The following is a 13,017-nucleotide window of genomic DNA, read 5'->3' as shown; positions in this document are numbered from 1 at the left end:
TGCTCCCATCCTCCTCCTACCAACGTAAGGACACCCTAAAAATGGGGACGCCCCAAAATGCCCATCGTATACACCAACAGTTGGGCCACACTGCCACCCCCCCCTCCATATCCCCCTCCTCCGGTGAGGGGGTGACCCCCAAAGCAGGGCTCAAGGGGTGTCAGGGCTGAGGGGCAAGGTGCATTTCAGCCCCCCCCCCCCCCCCCAAGGCTGAGCTGCCCCTGAGGTTGGGGGGTCCCTGCGAGGCTGGGGGTCCCCAGGGCTGGGGGGGTCCCAGGCTGCGGGCACGGCATGCCTGCCCTCTGCTGGTGCTGGCACAGCTGGAGCCAGGACCTCGGCCGCATCCTGCCCACGCCAAGGACACAAAGCCCTGGGTGGGGCTGGCCCTGGGCAGGCAGGGCTGCCAGTATCCCCAGTATACGACCTGGGTGATGCCAGCCTCTCCAGGATGCTCCCCACTGGCGTGTGGGGCTGAGGATGCCGTGCAGACAGTGAGGCCAGGGAGAGACCCCGTGTCCCCTGCCCCGTGTCCCTTGCCCACTCTGCCTGGGGGTACTGTCTGCTGCAGCAGAGGGGCTGCTGTCCCTGTCCCCATCCCCATCTCCTCCTTCACCCAGGCCTCATCCTGCAGCCATGGGGACATGGACCTGGTGGCCTCCTGCCAGGACCACCCCAAGGAGACCGAGACCCTCAAGGCTTCGCCACCCACCACAAATCTAAAATTAAAATCCAAGTCAGCGTTTCCCCCTCTTGCAGCTCTGCCAAGCCCAGCTTGCAGGGGTGCTCTGTCCCCACACTGCCCCCCGTGTCACCCCCCCGATGGGGACCCCCCGGCTGTGCCACCCTCCTAGCCGTGTCCCCGGTGTTTCTGCAGGTACAGGTCCTCAAGCTGCTCGTCACCCTTGTCCAGGAAAGAAAATTTCCTGCAGGGCATCCTCAGCAGCCAGGTATGGCCTCTGGCCCCCCATGGCCCCCTCACGGCCCCCCCCCAGTGCAGAGGTACCGTGGGGTGCTTGGGGTGGTGGGGAGCAGCACTGTGGGTTCCTGGTGCTCGTCCTACCCCCAGGGATAGGAACACATAGAATCCCCCCCCTCCAGCGACCCACTTGGCTCCTGCTGCCCCCCCAGCTCTGCCAGGCGGTTGCCTCCTCTTCCTCACCCCCCCGCAGCATGGCTGCACCCCCTCCCCATGCCCAAAACCCTGGCTCCAAGCTGGGCATCACCCCCCACCCCCCGCAGCCTAGGGGCAGGGTTAAGGGGATTTGCCCCCTTGCTGGGGGCTCCCAGCATCCCCTCGCCCCAGGTCCATCCCAAATCCCAAAGCTCCCGCCTCGCGCAGCTGGAGAAGCTGCTCTAGGGGATGCTGGTGGAGGTGCCACATAAGGGGCCCCTGCGATTCCCTCCCCTCCCTCAGATTCTGGGGCTGCTGCGTCTTCCCCTCCCCTGCACCCCCTTTGCTAACACTCCCCCCACACAGAGCTCCCCCCGTGGCTGGCTGCTGGCCTGGCCCAGGTTACTGTACAATTGCATATGACGCACACACACATATAGGTAAAGCCATCGCGTCTCTGCAGCTTTTTCTGGGACCTTCTGGCCCTGCTGCCCCATCCTGGCACGGAGGGATGATGCATCGAGTGAAAACGCCGGCTTGCGGCTCGGCAGATGCTCTTTACTTAACCTTCCTGCATCCAGGGCAGTGCAGGCAGTCCAGCCATCCCTGGGGAGGGGGAAAGGCAGGGAGGCAGGAGCAGCAGGGGGGGGCACCGGGGGGGTCTCTTCACCACAGCTAGTAGAAGGCCCGGGGGTCCTTGCAGGTGCCGAAGTCACTGTTGGTGATGGAACCCACGATGGTCCTATCGGTGTCGCAGGTCAAGCCGCTCTCGCAGGGACACTTGTAGTAGACTCCATAGAGGCTCTGTGGGGAACCAAGGCAGGGTGCAGCATGGGGGACGTGCCCCCAGACCCCCCCAGGAGTAGGGGAGCACGTACCTTCGGGGAGCACTCCTGGAACTCGGCCGCCTTTGGTGCGCATCGGGCCAGGCTCAGGCCACCGGTCCGGTGGCAGCAGCCGCTCTTGCACTGGGCGCTCTGCAAGCACAGCTCCCCGGTGTCCTGCGCCACGAGGTGGGTGTCAGTGGTCCCTCTCCATCCCCCCTTACCCTCCCCCCACCCAGCCCTGGGCCCGGGGGGCTTGGGTGGGTGTGGGGCACCAGCTGTGCCTTTCGGCTGGGGCTTAGCACCGCTGCGGGCACGCTTGAGCCTCCCACCCTGCAGCGTTTCCTTGGTTTGGCCCAAAATACCGCCCGCCAAAGCGCTGTTTTCTGCTGGGCTCATGGGAATAGGGCTGAGACACCGCAGGGATAGCATCCCCCCTGCCCCATTCCCTGCGACCCCCCCAGGGAGGGGGTCCTGGCTGACACAGGCAGCTGAGCCCTTCAGTCTCATCCCGCTTCCAGGCTTTTCCATGCCTTTATGCAGCTGCTGTCCCTGGCTCTGAGACCCCTCAGCCCCAGAAAACCCAGCACACCATCCCCGCCTGCCTCCGTTTCTGCAGCCCCCGTAAATTTTGCACCCCCTTGGGGCTGCCCCATGGAGCTGCTGCCGCAGACCCCTGCAACCCCCCGATGCGCTGCACCCCCCATTGCACCACTTGGGGCATCCCCCGGCTGTGGCAAAGACGGGGCGAGCGTCCCCCTTACCAAGTTGAAGATGAGCCCCCGCTTGTGGGGCGCGGGCAGAGCCGGGGCCAGCAGCAGCAGGGCCAGGAGCAGGCAGGGGGGCAGCGCCATGGCCACGGTGGGCTCGCTCGTGTCTCGGCCACGCGCCGGCGGGTGCTTTATAGCAGGCGTCTCCATCAGCTGATGTGGCTGCTCCTATCACAGCCCAACCCGTGGCACTGGGGCAGCGCCTCGACGCCCCGCGTGGGGCAGGGAAACAGCAATGCCCACCCTGCCAGGCCCCGTCCGCCCCGCGCCAGCCATGTCAACCCGCCCTTTGGCGGCTCCTTCGGCTGAAGCGAACACAAAGCGATGGTGCTCCTGTGCTTTTCCCTCCTCCCTCCTCTCCTTCACCCTGGCTGGGGGCAGCCATGGAGCTGGGGGTCCCCGAGACACCCTCCTTGCTGGGCATTGCTGACAGCTTCACGGGCAAAGCAAGAGCCGGTGGCACGGGAGCTGTGCTCTGCGGGAAAGCGCCCACCCCCACATCCTCCATCGCTCCAACGTCATGACCACAGACACCAAGAAACCCACTTGAGAAAGCCCGAAGTGTGGCAGGAGCAAGCCCACCCCCCTGCCAGCATCCCGCCGGTCTCGCTCGGCACTCCGGAGCCTGCTGGTGTCCCCAGCCCATGGGCCACCACCTCACCCTGCCCTGCCACCTATTCCCTCTGTGTCTCGGTGCTCGGGGGATGCGGGGGATGAAAGGAGAGCAGCCCTGGGAACGGCCTGGCTTCTCTCACCCGCGGCAGCCCGGCTGCCCTTGGCAATGATTAACGCCCCGGCAGCCCTGGCCTTCGGCGCCCGCGCGGGTGACGCTGAGGCTGGCGCTGGCTGCGGGGTGACTGTCATGCTGGCACATGGCACCCAGGCCCGTCGGCGGGAGCGGAGCCGCTGCGGTCCCCCGGGATGTGGGGCAGATGTGGCTCCTGGAGAACAGCCCCGAGGTGGCTGTGAGCGCCCACAGCACGTTGGGTCCCTCTGGGGCTGCCCAGGCTCCGCTGGCAGCAGGATGAGCCACGTCCCTTTCTGCAGCGGGGCTGTGGGGACAGTCCCCTCCCTGCCTGCAGCCCCAGCCAGCCCTAGAGCTGACAGGGGGGTCCAGGGGCACGCAGCCCCCCACGCCAATGATGCTGTACCCCATGCACCCTACTCCAGGGGGGGAAGACCCTGGTGATACCAGCTGGGAGGGCGGAGGGGCACAGCTGAGGTGGCACAGCATCTGGGACACATCCTGAGGCACATGACACATCCTGGGGAGCATCCCGAGGTGCACCCTGGGGACATCCTGGGACACATCCAAGTGCACGGTGCAGCGCAGGCACATCCTGACACATGTCCTGGGGATGCACGGCACATCCCGGGGCACACAGCGATGCCCAGAGGGCACAGGGTGCATCCCGGAGCACAGCTCAGGGGCACAGGGCACATCCCAGGGCAGATCCCACACGGGCCTCATCCCACAGGCACTGGGCACGTCCCAGGGTGCGTCCTAGGGCTTGCGGTGGGGACACAGGGTGCATCCCCAGGGAGCATGCCCGGGATAGAGGGCATACCCTTGGGACACATACCAGGGGTGCATCCCTGCGGCACATTCCGGAGACAGAGGGTCCATCCCAGAGGCTTATCTCGAGGACACAGGTCCCATCCCAGAGGTGCATCCTGGGGACACAGGGTGCATCCCAGGGGTGTGTCCTGGGGGTACAGGTCCCATCCCAGAGGCACATCCCGGGAGCATAGGTCCCATCCTGGAGGCACAACTCAGAGGCACATACCGGGGGTGCAGGTCCCATCCCGAGGATACAGGTCCCATCCCGAGGCGGGCAGGTCCCATCCCAGCGGCACATCCCGGGATCCCATCCCGAGGACACAGGTCCCATCCCGGGGTGGGCAGGTCCCATCCTGGCGGCACAACTCAGAGGCACATACCGGGGGCGCAGGTCCCATTCCGGGGTTCCATCCCGAGGACACAGGTCCCACCCCGGAGGTACATCTCGGGGTCCCATCCCGAGGCGGGCAGGTCCCATCCCGGGGGCACATCCCGGGGGCCCATGTCCCATCCCGGGACCCCATCCCGAGGACACAGGTCTCATCCCGGGGCGGGCAGGTCCCATCCTGGCGGCACATCCCGGGATCCCATCCCGCGGGCGCAGGTCCCGTCCCGGGGTCCCATCCCGAGGACACAGGTCCCACCCCGGCGGCACATCCCGGGGTCCCATCCCGAGGACACAGGTCCCATCCCGGGGGCACATCCCGGGGTCCCAACCCGAGGCGGGCAGGTCCCACCCCGGCGGCACATCCCGGGGTCCCATCCCGAGGACACAGGTCCCATCCCGGGGGCACATCCCGGGGTCCCATCCCGAGGCGGGCAGGTCCCATCCCGGGGGCACATCCCGGGGTCCCATCCCGAGGACACAGGTCCCACCCCGGCAGCACATCCCGGGGTCCCATCCCGAGGCGGGCAGGTCCCATCCCGGGGGCACATCCCGGGATTCCAGGTCCTACCCCGAGCCGCTCCGCCCGGCTCCTCCCGCTCCCACCCCAGCGGCGGGGGGGGTCGCGCCGGCTCCTCCCGGGTCCCTCCCCGGCTCCTTCGTTACCGGGGCGGGCGGGGCCGCCGCTCCGGGGCGGGGCGGGGCGGGGCAAGGCGCGGGGCCGGTACCGGGGGTCGGGGGTCCGGGGGTCCCGGGCCGGTGCCCCCGCCATGCCCAAGCTGCTGCCGGCGCAGGAGGCGGCGCGGATCTACCACACCAACTACGTGCGGAACGCGCGGGCCATGGGGGTGCTCTGGGCCCTCTTCACGCTCTGCTTCTCCATCCTGATGGTGGTGACCTTCATCCAGCCCTACTGGATCGGCGACAGCATCGACACGCCGCAGGCCGGCTACTTCGGCCTCTTCTCCTACTGCATCGGCAACGCGCTGACCGGCGAGCTCATCTGCAAGGGCAGCCCCCTCGACTTCGGCACCATCCCCTCCAGCGCCTTCAAAACTGCCATGTTCTTCGTAGGCGTCTCCACCTTCCTCATCATCGGCACCATCCTCTGCTTCAGCCTCTTCTTCTTCTGCAACGCAGCCACCGTCTATAAAGTCTGTGCCTGGATGCAGCTGGCAGCAGGTGAGCGGGGCCCAGGGGCTGCTTCCCCCTCTCTGCCCCCCTGTTGACTCCACCATGCGGGGGCTGGCCAGGCAAGGGGCACCAGCATAACCTCTGTGTCCCATTTGCTCCCCCTTACTGGTTACCAGTGGGGAGCTGGCAGTAAGCAAAGCCTTGTTGGAGCAGCTGAGACCCAGCGGACTCGCTGCACGTTGGCGACGCTCTCCCCCGTGCACTGCTGCTGCTGCTGCACCACGCGGCACCAACAGCCCAGCCACGGCCCGTCCCCGCTTACCTGGGGGAGGTTTCCTCTGGCCATCGCTCCTGCTCAGCTCCACGGTGCAGCTTCAGAGCATCGGTCCAAGAGCACCGCATGCCGCAGGGCCGGGGCACGGGGCTCCCTGCCGCGTTCGGGATCCTGTGGGAACGAGGCAGGGAGACAGTGATTACAATTGCTGGGTGATTTTGGTAACTCCCTGAGCCCAGCAGATGATGTACTGGGGAGGTAGAACAGGAGGACGGGACTGACCGTAGTAGCACTTGGTACCATCACCCACATTCTCCTGTTTCTCTGCTCATCCCTGCACATCTCCAGCCTTCCCCATCCCTCCCCCAACACTGCGAGACACCCGAGATACCCGGTAACCCAGCTCCTGCAGTCGAAGCCTCAGCTGAAACCCAACCCAGCCCTTTGCTGCTCCTGAATCATTCATGCCGGCACCAGCCGCAGCCCCCGGGTGCCCCCCCGGCAGGGACCCCCCGGCTGACACCCCCCGGGAGGACAGCTACGGCATCGGGGTTGCTCCAGTTCCCAGCTAAAGCAGCGGGGCTCAAGCAAAGATTTAGATAAGAGGCTTGGGGCAGCTCAGCCTCCCCAGGGAGCAGAGCAGGGAAAGGCTTTGCTGTCGTATCTGGGGCTTGTACATACGATTTTGTGCTGGATGGGGGAGAGAAACCCAGCACCGGCAGCTCCAGCCCCACGGATGAGCCTGACCCATCCCCAGCAGCCCACTTTCTCCACCTCAAACGGGCTCTCGGGAGCTTTTGAGCTGCCACTGGGCAGGTGCTGCTGCATTTCTGGGAGTTATTGTACAGAGGGGGCAGGCGACGAGAGGATCCATCTTCTGGCCTTTGCACCAGGGTGTGTTTTCATGGGAGAAGTGATTCCTTCCCGGCTTCCCCCATTTCTGTGCGCCCCTCCTCTTCCTTAGCTACAGCGAAGAGTAATTAAATACAGGAGAAACCAGCTGCTCCTCAACGAAGAGAAATGCTCCCTGCAGACATAGGAGGCTGCCCGCTGGCCTTGCTGCTCTCCCATCCCCAAGCCAAGGGGAAAAAACCATGGACAAAGCACAAGGCAGCTGCCCCAGAGTGTTTTCTGGTCGACCGAGCACCCAGAGATGGAGAAAAGGCACCGGCGTGGGGCAGGGAGCATCTTGCTGCTGCTGCAGGAGGCTGCGACGTCCAAGATGGGCAGGGACATGCGTGTGCTTGTCCAGGGCTCCCACCACGGGGGTGTTTCAGGGCTTCACACCCGCACAAGAACACGTGAAGGACCAGTGACTCCCGTAACAGCGGAAGATGCGAAGAGCCTCCGTGAGTCACATCCCAAAGCCTCGTGGATGAGCTGGGCTCTTCTCCCTCCCCAGCCCCGTCATTCTTCTCATCCAGCAAACGCAGGGGTTTCTCTGGGTGTGTGTGGAAGGAAAAGCACTTTGGAGATTTTGGGATGGGAGCTGCTTGGCAGCTTCAGCCCTTGGGCAGCTGGTGCTGAGCCTGGTGCAGCTCCCGCAGCAAAGCTGCACAGGCGCTGTGCCGGGGACCTGGCTGCGTGTGCCGGGGCTGGAATACTGCGGGAGGAGCTGGTGGCTGCCGGCCGGGCTGGAACCACCACAGCTGAACAAGCAGAATAATCTGTTGGCAAAGCTGCAGCCGATGGCAGCTCTACCACACGCTGAAATCCAGCTACACGCAGGGTGCCGGTGAGGGTCTCCACCTCGCGCAGGCTGCACCCATTCGGGTTTTGCTTGGAGAAAATATTTCTTTGGAGCCACGTGGCCCGGGATGCGGAGGCAGGAGAGATGTTGCCTGGGCAACGCAAGGATGGAGATGCTGCTGCAGCATGTCCTTGACTGGGAGCCTTGCCCTGAGCCGGTGGGCAGGCAGCGTGCCGCATCCTGCTCCGCCATGGGAGCGGAGCTGAGCCCATGCGTGATGGGCAACCACAGGGCTGCTCCAAGCCTGGTTAGCCGGCCCGTGGTGGTTTATCCCTTTGCAGCACGGTGTGGCCGTGCTCCTCCGCTCCCCATCTCCGCACGCCAGCCGGGCTCGGTAGCTCGCAGCCGCTGTAACATCTCCCTCTCCCCGCAGCTACCGGGCTGATGATCGGCTGCCTGATCTACCCCGACGGCTGGGACTCGAGCGAGGTGAAACGCATGTGTGGGGACAAGACGGACAAGTACACGCTGGGCGCCTGCACTGTGCGCTGGGCATACATCCTCTGCATCATCGGCATCCTCGACGCCCTCATCCTTTCCTTCCTGGCCTTCGTGTTGGGGAACCGGCAGGACAACCTCCTCCCATCTGATTTTAAAGTGGAAAATACAGGTAAAAGCACCTAGGGCTGCTGCAGGGCCTCTCCACCCAGCAACGGATTCGTGTTATTTGGGAAGATGGTGGCTTCCTCCAGCGGGAGAGTAGGAGAGCTGGCGCTGGCCACAGATGCCAAACTGAGCCGGGCTGCATCTCACACACCTGGGCTTTCTCCCCATCCTGTTTTTATTTATTTTTTTACCCCTTTTTGAAAATAAACCTAGAAAACACACCTGCATCCTCAGTTTTCCACCATACGCTATTAACACTGCAATTATCTTTTTGTTTTACAGAAGAGGGTGAGGACTGACAGAGCTGATCACCACGTAAGTGATGCCCATGGTGATTCTTCCCAGCACACGTTAGATTTTAATTACTGAAGGACTGACTATAAATTTTGGTGCTATAGTCCCCCCCTTTTTTTTTTGTGATTAAAGGGGAAATACTTCACTTTGCCTCCAGAAAATAGAAAAACAAATCCTTGCCTAGTGACCAAAAAAAAAAAAAAAAAAAGCTTAAAATTGGAAGTCACACTCTATTTGGTAACATCTGACCTATTCTTTCTGTTCCCAGGATCACTGAGAGCTCTTCCTCCATCAGCCCTTCACTTTAAAGTGACTTTTCCAGGAACTTTACACTTACCAACTTCTGTGGATTTTCTACAACCGTTCACCAAAGGGGCCACCGTCAGCTCGCACCGAGTTTATTGGATAGAAATAGCCCAAAGTGGACACAGGATTTTTTGGGGGGAAGGGAAGGGGAGGGATAGTGATTTGCTGCTTCTTGGGTTTGTACATCTTCTTTCAAGGAAATTACTTCTGAATAATAAAAAAAAAAAGTGTTAGTGTTTTGGATTTTGTGCTAGTCTCCTTGGGGCAGGGGACGTCCTCTGCCACATCCCTGACTGCCCTTGTCCTTTAAGACACCGTGACACAGCCAATTCCCAGCAAAGCCATGACTCAGCTTTCCACTCCGGGCAACAATAACCAAACACAACCTTGGAAAAAGGGCATTTTTCAGGGGGAGGAACAGAAGCAGGGCCACAGCAGCCCTGTACCGGTACCCGCAGACTGCAGCAGATGGGGCCAGGCAGCAGCACGCTCCACCACCCAATTAATCCCCCGGAGCCATCATTCCTCATCACATCCAACACCCATCTGCAGCAGCCTTTGGCACACTTGTGCAGAAGACAAAGCAGCAAGTCATCCTGTCCGGCTCTTACCTGGTCACAAAACCCCCAAATTAGCCTGTGTTACCATTTTTCATCTCTACTGGGCTCTAATTTTCTGGGTTCCCGCAGCACATTCAATTCAGTTCTAACAAGCACCGTCCAGTTTTACGCTCCCCAAACACTTTTTGCGAGGTTGTTAACACAGCAGACGCACAACAGACTTTGAGAACATCTTTTAGAACAGAAAAATTCCAGCAGATTTGTCCTACTATTGACTACTCTTCTCCCCTTTTTAAAATACATCACAATACCAACAGCAAAATCTTCAGCTGCACCATCTCCCTGTGTCTCATTCTGGAGATCCCAGTGCTCACTAGCAAAGAAAATGGAATCAATGGGCCACTAGCTCAGAAAGAACAGACTTACAGAGGGAATATATAAGGAATAGGGCTCAGTTATTAAATAATCTGTTTATTGTACGGCTTTCACAAAGAAAAAAAGACAAAGCACCCAAGTAGAAAGAATAAAAATGTATTTTCCTTCAGGTTTTAGACTGACACAGCAAGTACAAATCCTTTAGTGTGAGCACTTTACGGCAATTTGGAAATTTTAACAAACCCCAAGTGGATGAGCACACGGTACAAGACTGAATCCTGACAGCTCCTTCTCCAGGTCTTCAACTGACAAGCTGAGTCTAGCCTTGGCCATCATGGTCACAACCTCCTCCTCCACTCGGGAGGCAGAGGGAAGGGAAGGAGCTCTCAGAGTCGAAGCGTGCAGACAGACCCCTTCTAGGAAAAGTTTTCATCAGCCAGCCTCAAGCGCACAGGACCGGGTGAGCTTTCAAGACAACAGAAATTGGTTTTGCCCTGCTAATATATCTTCACAGTATGTAGACAGTAGGTATTTTGGAACCCAGTCCTGTCTGCAGGGACGGAAGTGACACGCAACTGGAAAACTCCAGATGAAAGGGGGGAAAAAAAAAGTCAAATCAGCAGTTTAAAACTCTTGGTATGTTACCTTCCTTTAATTTTAGATTATATGCAGAGAGAACCTGATCTACCCCTAAAAGAACATGCAGCAGGATTTGCATTAATAAGCCCAATCAGGCACTGGACCAGAGAAACTCTTTTCAAGTGGATTAAATGACGCCAAGGGTTATGAAGGAACGACCCTTACGAACCAGGATTTCCAAACACACATACAGGAGTGACATGTTAACAGCGGTCTTGGCAGCTTTGGCAACGTCATCGTCTCAGATAGCATCTGTGTGGCCTCCAGCGCGCTCCTGCAGCGACTTCTGTCCTCTGAGAGCCACCAGGAATCCAAAAGGCCTGTTTGGTCCGGGGTAAGGAAGTGCCTCTGAAGTCTCAGCGCTGCCAAATCTCGCTTTAGAGTAGAGTAGGATGCACTGCATCTGTAACAGGATGTGCAAGTCTAGAAGAAGCCATCATAAAACTATCAAATGCCACAGTGATTTAACTTTTAATTAAAAATTAACCCATCTACTCATTATATCCAACCGCCTCTGAGAAGTTTATGTAGAAACCCCACAGAACATTTTCATTTGGGGTAACTCTAGAAACAGCTTCTAATCCAGTATCTACATGGAAAAGTCAGTTCTCTTCCACTTCTGCTAGCTCTCCTTGTGCTAACGGCCCAGAAAATAAAAGGCAGTCCCTTCCAGGGAAGTTATTTCTGAAGGCCAGCACCTGAAGCAAGTTAAGGGAAAAGAAATCTGTACACTGGGCCTTCAAGTGTTGATTTTGAAAGTCACGGGCTATAGCATGGCTGTGATACAGCCCCTGCCGCCCTTTTCCTGGGAAGAAAGTGAATGGTCAAAAATTAAGAGCCAGAGTAGACTGCATCAGTGAAAGCCAGTCTCTCACAGACACAGCAACTGCTTCAAGCAAGGCAAAAAAGTGCCAGTAAGGGGTAAGAACCAAAAAACTTAACAGCTCACTAAAATGTTAAAAGAGTTGCCTGTAACAAGGCTGCCTCTGCAGCCAAAGGGTGCACCCGTCAGTCTGCTGAAGACCGTGCATCCCGTCAGTTCCAGCTTTTGCTTATCACCTTTTAGTTGCAGGCATTAAAGTAGAAAATGTCACCGAGTCCAGAAACTATTCTGACTATCTGGGCACAGGGAAGGAAAAAGTAAAGGCAGGGCACTTCGGAGAAAGAAATTAAGGATACTAAACCCTAGGCTTAAATAGCTCTTTACAAAAGATTTAAGCAACTAGAACTAAAGAAAAGTTATGTGACCGGAAAGCAAAGAATACAGTAGACGTCTAGAAAATGATGGAGGATTTTGAGGTCTTTGCTCTAACAAGGAACTAAACACCACCGTGGTGCCATCTGTTACTTCTCACCCCATTGCTAGCTACCGGATCAACAGCAGGGAATCGACTCCTGAGTCAGGGAGATAAGGAGGCGTTCAGATCTTCACATCCCCCCCCACGAAGAAAGGAGAGCTGAAGGTTAGCTAAGAGAGCTTATGCGGGCACAGGGCGAGCTCACATCTGTAACACACGGTGCGTAACAGTGAGCAGACTCAGGGAAAACTTCATATTCTAGTCAATTAAGTCTTTGGCGAAGCCCAATCAAGGCAAAACACAGATGATGCCCACTGGCTGAGGAGAGTCCCCATCGAGTCACACAAGCAAACTCAGCAGAACAGATTAGATTTATCTAAAATCTTGGAATCCGTGAAGGAAGAACTTCACACGGAAAATGAACAAGGGAAAAAACAGATCTGGGAAGGGGCAGCTGGGTGCGTGTACGCTATGCTGTAAACCAGAGTGTAGTGCTGTGGCATCGGGCTGAAGCCTCTAGGAGTTAAGCCAGGGGTGCCTGAGACACTCTGCTGCTGTAGCTCGTTTCTCCGGGATCAGCTCCAACATAGGTAATAAGAAGTCTGTGAATGCAGCTGCCTCATCTTGGGACCACTCGTATTTTTCCACCAAGACTTCAAAAAGGCCCCACGGCTTCAGTTTGGTGATGTGCTTCAGATCACCTGGAAACCAAGACAGACAGGTTAAGTGCAAGACACGGGACCAGAGCAGCTGAATAAAATAGGCTGAAGAGCTACACAAGACAGACTGAATTCAGAAACTGTTCGGAGTAGCCGGCTGCAGGGAGCATAAAACGGTAGGGCGTGCTGAAGGAAGAAATAAAATTAAACTAAAACCCCTTTTCTATCTGCTTTTGAAGACTGTTCTAGAAATGTACTTCCTTGAAGGCTTTTTTTCCCCTCCTGCTATTTCTGATCAAATACCAGCAAATTATACAAGTTGACATGGCAGATAAACACTGTGCCGTTGACTTTGGAATACACGAAGCAATGTTTGAGGAAGCAATACACTACTAACAAAAACGCGTTTGTCTTATAAAGAAGTATTAAACTAGGTCAAAAACTTCTCGAGACTCAGTACATTTCTGAGGT

At 58.2% G+C, this 13,017-nt stretch overlaps 3 protein-coding genes across 11 annotated transcripts in view; 1 reads left to right on the top strand and 2 right to left on the bottom strand.

Moving 5' to 3' along the window:
* Positions 1–554: 554 nt before the first annotated feature.
* CLPS (colipase) lies at positions 555–5,155 on the bottom strand (the record flags this gene model as incomplete). 6 transcript variants are annotated; one of them, XM_080367295.1, is made up of 6 exons in its annotated part: positions 555–1,915; positions 1,990–2,112; positions 2,700–2,834; positions 2,949–3,138; positions 4,289–4,379; positions 4,647–4,734. In XM_080367295.1, the coding sequence occupies 5 exons, from the start codon at positions 4,330–4,332 to the stop codon at positions 1,787–1,789; spliced, it is 621 nt and encodes a 206-aa protein (XP_080223421.1). In that variant the 3' UTR covers positions 555–1,786. The 6 variants fall into 6 exon arrangements, 5 of the variants coding, with proteins under 5 accessions (XP_080223421.1, XP_080223422.1, XP_080223419.1 ...); XM_080367296.1 differs by lacking the exon at positions 4,647–4,734 and adding an exon at positions 4,493–4,506; XM_080367293.1 differs by lacking the exon at positions 2,949–3,138 and having other exon boundaries at positions 4,647–5,155.
* Positions 5,156–5,421: 266 nt separating this feature from the next.
* On the top strand, positions 5,422–11,895 carry LHFPL5 (LHFPL tetraspan subfamily member 5; the record flags this gene model as incomplete). 2 transcript variants are annotated; one of them, XM_080367302.1, is made up of 4 exons in its annotated part: positions 5,422–5,833; positions 8,183–8,419; positions 8,698–8,730; positions 8,978–11,895. In XM_080367302.1, 3 exons carry the CDS (start codon positions 5,422–5,424, stop codon positions 8,712–8,714), a joined length of 666 nt encoding a protein of 221 aa, XP_080223428.1. In that variant the 3' UTR covers positions 8,715–8,730; positions 8,978–11,895. The 2 variants fall into 2 exon arrangements, with proteins under 2 accessions (XP_080223428.1, XP_080223429.1); XM_080367303.1 differs by lacking the exon at positions 5,422–5,833 and adding an exon at positions 6,744–7,504.
* SRPK1 (SRSF protein kinase 1) overlaps positions 10,091–13,017 on the bottom strand; it is a 28,287-nt gene continuing 25,360 nt past the window's right edge. For all 3 annotated transcript variants that reach the window (XM_080367244.1, XM_080367242.1, XM_080367243.1), the window contains one exon: positions 10,091–12,588. In XM_080367244.1, the coding sequence (XP_080223370.1) occupies positions 12,404–12,588 (185 nt within the window). In that variant the 3' untranslated portion in view covers positions 10,091–12,403. The remainder of the gene's footprint in view (positions 12,589–13,017) is intronic.

This window comes from Falco punctatus (genome assembly GCF_963210335.1).
Source record: "Falco punctatus genome assembly, chromosome: 17".
Taxonomy (NCBI): Eukaryota; Metazoa; Chordata; class Aves; order Falconiformes; family Falconidae; genus Falco; species Falco punctatus.
Note: the sequence above shows the minus strand (reverse complement) of the source record. Positions and strands in the feature narration are given on the sequence as shown.